At 55.5% G+C, this 9,957-nt stretch overlaps 1 protein-coding gene across 1 annotated transcript; it reads right to left on the bottom strand.

The window, feature by feature from the left end:
* Nucleotides 1–527: 527 nt before the first annotated feature.
* LOC147990763 (uncharacterized) lies at nucleotides 528–977 on the bottom strand. Its single transcript, XM_087538380.1, has one exon. The coding sequence runs from the start codon at nucleotides 975–977 to the stop codon at nucleotides 528–530; it is 450 nt and encodes a 149-aa protein (XP_087394506.1).
* Between the last annotated feature and the right edge of the window lie 8,980 nt (nucleotides 978–9,957).

The raw sequence follows: 9,957 nt of genomic DNA, 5'->3' as shown, positions 1-9,957 counted from the left end.
ACACCTCATCCCTTGTTGATAGTATTGGCTTTTCCTAAAGACTCAATGTGATCTTGGATCACTAAAATGTGAAATGAAGAGTCTTGAGCTTGAGGCTTTAGCCAATCCTTTGTCCTTAGCATCTTGAAGGAGCTCCCACAACCTTTAGTCCATGCCACTCCATTGTTGAACTTATCTGAAACATACTAGATAGAAACATTAGTCCAACAAGAGATATGTTATCATCAATTACCAAAACCACCTAGGGAGCACTTGTGCTTTTAGCCCAGGATATCCAGCCCCCAGACCGCGAACAACCATGAGAGCGGGATAGTCTGGAGGTCCTGAGCGGGCTGGTGGATCTGCTTGGCGTGCAGCTGGCAGGCCTCGCAGGATTTCACCAGCTCAGCCATGTTGTTGAGTGCCATGGGCCAGTAGAACCCGCTGCGGAAAGCCTTGCCAACCAGGGTGCGTGACGACGAGTGGTGCCCGCAGTCTCCGCCATGTATGTCGGCCAACAGCTCATTCCCCTGTTCCCTGGAAATACATCATAGAGAAACATCATTTGGCCGCTTCCTGTATAACTCACCCTCCTGAATGCAGTATGCCGTAGCCTGTCGGGCCACATGCTCCGCATCTTCCTCCTTCCCCGGCAACGCGCCTTGCGTCAGGTACGCCTTGAACTCCTCAATCCAGCACCCCTCCTGAGGCTCGAGCGCTAAGAGGAGGCGCACTCCTGAGGCCGGGCCGCAGGCGGGTGCTCCTAAGGCTGGAGGCTGGGGGAGTTCCTCCTGAGATGGCACTGACTCCGCAGGCGGAGGTGCGGGTGAAGGCTTGAAGATCCGCTCCTCAAAGACGCTAGGCTCATGGGGCAGCCGCTTGGATGCTCTTCTGGCGATGTCATCAGCTTCTTTGTTGGTGCCACGAGGCACATGCCGTAGTTCCAGGCCTAGGAACTGCTTCTCCATTTTGCGCACCTCTGCGAGGTATGCCTCCATGTGCTCATCCTTTGGCTCGTACACCTTGTTGGAGAAGTTAATGAAGAGCCGCGAGTCTCCCTTGACGGTGAGGCACTTCACCCCCAGGGCCACCGCTGCTTTGAGGCCGGAGATGAGACCCTCTTACTATACGATGTTGTTGGACACCTTCAAGCCCCACTGGAAGCAGAGCTACACGGCGTAGTAAAGCTTGTCCTGAGTGGGTGAAATGAGCATGGCTCCAACCCCCGTGCCCTACCGTGCGAACGCGCCATCGAAGTACATGAGGCAACCATCTGGCACTTCACTTCCTGGCAAGAGGGATCGGTTCTCGCCTGCTTCGAGCTCCGATGCGTCGGTCTATTCCGCCACAAAGTCGGCGAGTGTAGCCGCCTTGATGACCCTGGTTGTGCTGAACTCCAGGTTGAATGCTTGCTGCTCGATGTTCCATTCGGCGACCCTTCCCGCAGCATTGGGGCTTCTGAGCACTCTCTCCAATGGGTAAGATGAAACGACCTTGATGGGGTGGCCTTGGAAGTAGTGGCGCAGCTTGCGCGAGGCCACCAAGAGCGCGGGCAGTAGCTTATGAGGCATGGGGTATCGCGCCCTCTCATCTTGCAGGACCGTGCTGATGATGTACACTGGTTGCTCGACAAGGGTGGGGGAGCTGACGGAGTTTTTGGCTCCCGGGACTGAGGTGTTTCCTGCGGGCTTCCTGCTCCTGGGGCTTGATGACCTATCGGGGCAGCCGCTGTCTTAGGAGCATCGCCTTGTTCCTGAGCTGCCTCATCCGTCTTGGTGACTCCACTTGGCAGGTCCTCGACCTCGGGCCCTCCCTAAGGGCCACTAGTGTCGTGCTGGCGGAGTGGGGTGTGGCAGACAGGTAGAGTACCAAGGGCTCGCGAGGATGAGGCGCCACCATCACCGGCGGGCTGGTCAAGTATCTCTTGAGGCCTTGAAATGCCAGGTCGGCCTCGGGGGTCCACTCGAATGGACCCTTCTTCTTCATCAGCTGAAGAACGGCAATGCGTGCTCCCCTAACTTGGAGATGAAGCGCCCCAACGAAGTCACACAGCCTGCAAGCTTCTGCATCTCCTTGAGGTTTTGTGGTGGGCTCATGTCTTCGATTGCCTTGACCTTCTCCGGATTGGCCTCGATCCCCCTGTGGGACACGAGGAAGCCCAGTAGCTTGCCCGAAGGGACACGAAACACGCACTTCTCCGGTTTGAGCCACAGGTCCACCTGGTGTAGGCTCGCGAAGGTCTCCTCCAGGTCCTGAATCAGAGTTCTCGCCTCCGGAGACTTCACCACAATGTCATCGACGTAGGCCTCAACGTTTCTTCCGAGCTACTGCCCCAAGGCGATGTGCATCAATCGCTGGAAGGTCGCCCCTGCGTTGTGCAGTCTGAATGGCATGCAAGTGTAGTAGTACACCCCGCCTGGGGTCAGGAAGGCTGTCTTCTCCTCATCTTCCACCGCCATCTTGATCTGGTGGTAGCCTGAGAACACATCCAGGAAACATAGCAGATCGCACTTGGCGGTGGAGTCGACAATCTGGTCGATGTGCGGCAGCGGGAACGGGTCATGAGGGTAGGCCTTGTTGAGGTTGGTGAAGTCGACACACATGCGCTCCTTCCCTCCTTTCTTCGGCACGACGACCGGATTCGCCAGCCACTCCGGGTACCGGACTTTGCGAATGACACCCGCTGCTTCCAACTTGCGGGTTTCCTGGACAATGAAGGACTGCTTCTCCATGGATTTCCGCCTTACCCTCTGCTTCACAGGGCGCATGTTGGGGCATACCCTCAGATGATGCTCGATCACTCTTCTCGGGACCCCAGCCAGCTGCTTGGGTTCCCAAGCGAATACTTCCCTGTTCGCCCGAAAGAAGTCCACCAACTCTTTTTCTTGATATGCGGCAAGGTCGGTGCTATGGTAAAGGTGGCACCAGAGGCCCCATCCTCGTCGACTGGTATCTGCTTTGTCTTGGCTTGACCCTAGGTGAACAGCTGCTTCTTCTTGGTCGGTGCAGCCCCCTTGGTTCTGGACACTGCCTTGTCGGTCGGGCAAGCTGCCGCCGTGGCCCTGAAGGCGAGCTTGAGGGCCGCCACGGCTTCCTTGGTGTCTCCGACCACGGTGAGGACGTCCTTGCTTCCTGGCATCTTCATGAGGTTGTAGGCAGGATGAGTGGCTTCCATGAACTGGATCAGCACCGTGTACCCGAGGATGGCGTTGTACGGCAAGCCGATGCGGGCGATATCGAATTCGATCAGCTCGGTGCGGTAGTTGTCGCGTGTGCCAAAAGTCACGGGGAGACGGATCTGCCCTAGGGGGTCGGAGGAGCCACCGCCGATCCCGGAAAAAGGCTTGCTGGGGCGGAGCCGCTCGAGTGGTACGTGAAGGAGGCTGAAAGCCTCCACGGAGAGCACGTTGAGGCCAGCGCCGCCATCGATGAGGGTCTTGGTAATGGCTACGCCGCAGATGGTGGGCGTGAAAGCATCGGAAGCACGCCCGAGCCGAAGGTGATGATTGGGTGATCCTCTGAGTTGAAGATCAGGTCGGCCTTGGGCGCCGCCCAACCCGGGGGAGCCCCCTGCCACATGGAGATGATGCTGATCTGGCGAAAGAACGGCTTGGCATGGCGATCCGAGGTTGGCGCCTGCGAGCCACCGAGGAGAGCCACGACGACGGGGGGTGCTGGTCCTCTGAAGACTCCGGCAGATGGAGGAGCCAGGCGCGCGGCATGCCAGCCAGGGCCATTGGGAGCCAGTTGGCCATGACTTTATCATCACCCCCAGCCTCCAAGACGGCCTCCTCGTATGCCAGCAAGAAAGTTGCCGGGTCCGCCGCACCTTCGTAATGGGGCGGCATCTCCGGCTTGAACTTGTGTGGCCACTGCACCCGCCGCAAGGCGGGGGTGAAGACCCGGAGCCCCACGGCGCTGTGGAGGGCGCCCGTCGATCCAGTCGGAGAAGAGGCGGCGTCCATGAGAGTCGGTTGGAGAGGCGAGGCCGTCCGAGGGGGCAAAGCTTCGACGCACACCTACCTGGCGTGCCAAATGTCGGATTTCAGGTTCCGGCAAAACCCTTGAGGTTCGAACACCGGGGTGCGCACGAAGATCTCTCCCCCTCTCTAACTCGCACACTCTACGATCTCACGGCCTAGCTCAACGAACCCAAAGAACATGAGACACAAGATTTATACTGGTTCGGGCCACCATTGTGGTGTAATACCCTACTCCAGTGTGGTGTGGTGGATTGCCTCTTTGGCTGAGGATGAACAGTTACAAGGGAAGAACAACCTCGCGAGGAGAGGTGTTCTTGTGTTCGGCGAACTTGTCTGGTGGCCTTGGTGGGATGGGTCTAGTCCAAGATGAGATGGATCCCTATGGTGGTGGCTAGTCCTGTTTATAGAGGCCCTAGTCCTCTTCCCAAATGTTGAGCGGGAAGGGATCCCACAACGGCCAAATTCGAATGGAGACAACTAGTTCAAGCTATCCTCACAAAATTAGTCTTCGCCTGCCACCCTGCCAAAGGCTCTGGTGGTGACACCGTCTTGGGCTCCATGATGACCTCCGCCCTGTTGTCCTGCTGGTCTTGGTCTTGTTGCACCGATATGGAAACCTTTGCCTGATGCCTAGGGACTCCTCGTCTATGCTTGCCCCTTTAGCACCAAAGAGGAAACGAGGACACTACGCACGCTAGCGCCCACCTGGCTCCAGTCGTCATGGCTTGCGTCACAGAAACCTTGCGAGGTTCCCCTCGCCTTGATCTCTCCGCCCCTCGCGAGCCAGCCTGGTGAGGCCGCCCCTGAGGAGGTCTTGCATCGTCCGCCTCCCGAGGCTTGGCGAAGATGGGACGTACAGGGCCACTGAGGGAGCCACGCTTCGGGTCGCAGGCAGGCAACTCTGGGGACCCCCGTTCCCAGAATGCCCACAACGTGGATATAAAGCTGAATCATTTGGTTCGAAACGAATTTTCAGGCACCTGATTTTTATTTGATGGGTAGTATAAGCACCTGCCGTTCGAATTCCCAGTTTCCAAATTTTTGGAAACAAGTGCTGCATCCCAGTTATCAGTCTGTACTTGGAGAATTCTCTCGTTTGTTGAGCAGGTATATTGTTTTTTTAGGTCGATCTAGTTTCAACTGGGCTGTAGACTGCCCAGTCTTGTTTTTGTTTTTAACAGGCCCAACCCATAATGACAACGGGGCACAAAGATCTAGTAGGTATCTACTGGCCTCTGGCCCGCCAACATTAGTTATATTTTGTCTTACAACATCTGCAGGCAGTTTTTTTTACTGAATCAAACACACAGCCCAGTTCTATTTTCCACTTGAAACACCATGTCCTACATACGTTTTCTAATATCTACCAATAGTTTTACTAGTTCATATACACGTATCACTATATTGAAAATTCATAAAGTTCCCTTTTCATATTTACATCCTTAATTTTTGTTGTTGTTTTCCCTACCAGCGCTGATTTTTTTACCATTGGTTTTCCCTTAAACCAACTCAATTGTACCACGTCTTATTTGCTTACAAAAACAAAACGATTTTTTGGCAAATCAATAAGTTCTTAAAAAATGTTCATCATTTTGGGATTATAACAGTTCGGACTCCACCGATATAAGCAAAATAAGGTTAAACTTTTTGAACGTGGTCCTAGGCAGAAAATAGGCTGTAATAAATTACTTAAGAATTAGCAAATGAGCTGCAAATTATATTTTTTTAGAAAATGGGCTCTATGTTGTCTGCCACAGATTTGGAGGCTGACTTGTGGGCCTACTAAGTTCATGCATACACAAGGTTTCCGAAAAAAAGAAACTTAGCCAACAATTGACTCTACCAGTGTCAGACCGTTAGATGTCAATCTAATGGCAATCATGGTTCTTCAGTCTCTGATCTTCCTGCTCCAGCCGCCTAAACCAGCGTTGGCGGAACCGCCTGCTCCCGCCTCCCGTGGCCGGCTATGCTGTCGGGCAGGCCTCACGGCCCCACCATACTCGCATCCGTGGCCTGTCTATCCCTCTACTCACCCACACCTCATGTTATTTTCCGGCGACGGCAGCCGAGACAGTCAACCCTCGTACTCCCCCACCGCGTGGGCAGCAACTGTCGTGTCTTCCCCGGCTCCGTGTCATTCCCTTCATAGGCTTCACCATCGTCCACCGCCCTGGTGCTCTCTGCGCGGCGTGGTCAATGTGGTCAACGAAGGACATCCATCAGAAGTGGACTGTACATGCAGAGGCTGACATCTGGGTCCATCGCCGCACACAAGGAAATGCCTCCTTATTACACGCAAAATAATGATTCCTCCACCTGACATCTGGGACCCACCGGAAGGGCCTTTGTATTTCACGAAAAAAACATTCCCCCGCTAACATCTCGGACCCACCAGCTATATCTTCGCACGCAAGGAAGTGCCTCCTTATTACGCACAAAAAATGACTACCCCCTGTGTGGGAGGCTAACTTGTGGGCCTACTAAGTTGACAGCGACGGAGGGCTTTGTCAACTTAGTCAAGATGAATGATTCTAGCTCCAGTGACCATACGATGTCCATCCAACGACCGTAGTGCTTCTTCAACCTATGGTCTTCTTGCTCCAGCCGCCCAAACCAGCGTCGGTCGTGTCGCGTGCTCCTGCCTCCCATGGACGGCTATGATGCCGCGGAGGTCTCACCGCGTTACTACCCCCACCGCTGGCCAGGCCATCCACCTCTACTCACCCACACACCCTATTATTCTACGGCGACAGAAGCCTCACACCGCAGCCGAACCAATGAACCCTTATACTCCTCTCCGCGTGGGCTTCCACTGCCGCGTCTTCCCCAGCTCCACGTCATCCCATTCCTAGGCCTCACCATCGTCCACCGCCGTGGTGCTCTCGGCGTGGCGTGGTCAATGTGGTCAAGGAATGACTTCCATCGGAAGAGTACTGTACGTGGAGAGGCTGACAGTTGGGTCCACGGCCGCAGCAAGGAACTGCCTCCTTATTACGTGCAAAATAATTATTCCTCCACCTGACAGCAGGGACCCACTGGACGGGCCATTGTATTTCGTGAAAAAAACATTTCCCCCCTGACTACTGGGACCCACCAGCTACATCTTCACATGCCAGGAAGTACCTGATAGTCGGGACCCACCTGGTCGAAGCGTACGTAGCGTTGTCATTTTGGTCGTGAACGTGTACGTACACACTGGTTGATGTAGAGGCGCGCATATGTCGTAGTAGAGGCACACACACATAGCATGTACACGTACGTACAGTGGCCAGGGTGCAAGAAAGTAAATACAGCCATGTACGTACATACCGGCGGGGTCTCAAATGCCTACTCGCGCATACATGTGGCCTACGCTCGTGTACATGGCTGGGTCGGAACGGAGAAACTGCGCCGTCATCATGTTCATGGGGAGCCAACCGGCTGGGTCGGAACGGAATGTGTCGTCCTATTCATCGGGAGCCAACCGGCTTGGCGTACTGCAGAACGGAGGAAACGGCCTTGTGTTTGACCGGCAATGGTCGAAACGGGATCCTGTTCATCAGGAGGGGTCTGGCGTACCGCAAAACAGAGGAAACAGACTTCTGTTGGACCTCCTGCGATTGAAATGGGGTCCTGTTGACCGGGAGGGGTGTGGCGTACCCAAGACGGAGGAAACGGACTTGTGTTGGAGTGCTACGGTCGAAACGGGGGTCGTGTTCATCGGGAGGGGTGTGGCGTACCGTAAAACGGGACTCCATGGGATACTATTCATCTCCACCGTCGACCTCCTCCAGCCTCCACGGGGTACTGTTCATCCACTGTCGACCTCCTCCAGCCTCCACCTGCGACTGTTCATCCACGGGCTCATGTACATCCAGCCTCCATCGGCTACTGTTCAACCAGCCCTCTCCACGGGGTCCCGTTCAACCACCCCTCCATGGGCTACTGTTCATCCAGCCCTCCACCCGCTACTGTTCAACCAGCCCTCCACTGGCTACTGTTCAACTAGCCCTCCACGGGGTCCTGTTCATCCATCCCTCCACGGGGTCCTGTTCATCCACCGGCTCGATTGATCGGGGTACTGTTCATCCAGCGACAACGGCCTCTACTACCACGGGTTCCTGTTCATCCAAACCCCACCGGGAACTTTTCATCCAAACCCCCAACAACGCTCACTGTTCATCTAGAGGCAGGATCGATCGGCTTTAGTTAGTAGTAGTAGCGAAGGAATCGCTCGATCAGGTTCAGTTAACAACCATCGATCGATCGCTCGGGTTCAGTAACGCTTAGCCTGTAGTGCAATCGCTCGGGTTCAGTTAGAGCCCAACGCCTCACTCAGGTTTCAATTAGAGTGCAACGCCTCGCGCACACGCGCGTATGTATAAGAGAAACGCGCATCGCTCGGCCCCCGAACAGCCACCGTAACCAGGAACTCCCTGATATTTTCCTCGCCCTCGCTTCTACCACAGTTTTTTCTATCATGGACAGCGCAAAGAATGTCATGCAGCCGTGTCTCCGGCCCGCCCAGGACGAAAAGCCCATTTTCTGTCATGATTTTTTGTCATTGAAGTAGGACCCCACCACATCTATAATGATATCGGGTTTTGTCACAATTATTGTCATAGAAGTTTCATAAGTATGACAGAAAAAAAATTCGTTCGGCCCAAAATGTCATGAATGTGTCTTTTTTTTGTATTGTCCACCACCTTCTCCATCTCTTGGATTCCTGTTCTGGTTATCTTGCTTGATTTAACTTTTTCTTGGCTTGCTTTTGCAGGGACACGGAGACACTGGCGCAGAGGATGGCAAAGAGGGCCAAGACCTCGACAGGCGATGAGCCCCCAGCAAGCACCTCGAGTGCGCCGGAGTTGATCACGATCATCCCGGGCCCAAGCCCACGATGCAGCCCCCGACTCAGCCCCCAGCGTGAGTCCACCACCCACTTTCTGTTGGCGAGCACCGGGGCGTGTCTGTTCACCATCAGTCTTGCCGGGTTTGCAGGGGAAGAGCGGCAATAGGAGGGGCCGTCAAGGGCCGCCCCCAACATGCCTCCTCCATCAACCACCACACCACCCAAGGACGGGTCCCTGGCAAGGTCTTCTACCGGCGAGCCTACGCCGCCAAGGGAGAGACCTCCAGTAGGCCCTCCCCCGACGAGCCCTCGCGTGTGGAGGAGGAGCCGGCAAGCACAGGTGCCGGCGGCCCCATCCCGGCAACGAGCATTGACGGGGAGGGAACCACTCCTCCCCAACTTGTCGTAGGTAAGCCGCCAGCCTCATGGCCTTGATCTGTTCTCCAGTGTAATCTTTTTCTTCTTGCTTTAAACTTCGATCTTGGTTTCATCTTCTTCCCCTCCTTGGTTTTCAAACCTCTCCTCGGCGGGTCAAATGGATGTCGATGGCACCGTTGAGGAGATCGCCAAGGATGCCGCCGCTCATGCTGACGAGATTGCCGCCGACGAGGCCGCCAAGGAAGCACACAAAGAGGCCGCTAGGGGATCTATCGGGGAGGCCAGCAAGGGGACCGGTGACCGTACTGATGGCATCCATGCCTCAGGAGCGCCTGGCGCTACATCGGTCCCGGAGCCCTCAGCTGCCGGGGCAACGGTGGCCGACGACCAACCGTCCACCTCCGAAGCCCCCCACTCGAGCAGACACCTGAAGATTTGCGAGGATCTATTTGTCACCATCCCAGGGACGGCACGCACCGGGGCGCCTGCCGAGGGGGAGGTTTTTGATGAAGAGGTCATTGTCGCCGCCGGGCTCCAAGTTGTCAACGAGCCAAGTGCCAGCAGCGACAGTTCCAAGGAGGGCCAGCTCCTCCAAGCTATTAGCAGCAACTTCCACAAGCTTCAGGCACTTCACCGTGTCCTCAAGGAGAAGCTGGACTCCAGGATGGCGGTCGTCGACGCAGCGGAGGCGGGCCTCCAGGAGCATGTTGAGTAGACATAGGTATGGTTTATGGAGGCCCGGCAAGACCTGAAGGCCGGCTAGGAGCAGCTGGGTCAGCAGTGGAA

Source organism: Triticum urartu, chromosome 1A (assembly GCF_056163025.1).
Source record: "Triticum urartu cultivar PI428250 chromosome 1A, HENAU_Tu73, whole genome shotgun sequence".
Classification (NCBI taxonomy): Eukaryota; Viridiplantae; Streptophyta; class Magnoliopsida; order Poales; family Poaceae; genus Triticum; species Triticum urartu.
The sequence above is the reverse complement of the archived record's forward strand: the minus strand, read 5'-3'. Positions and strand labels throughout refer to the sequence as shown.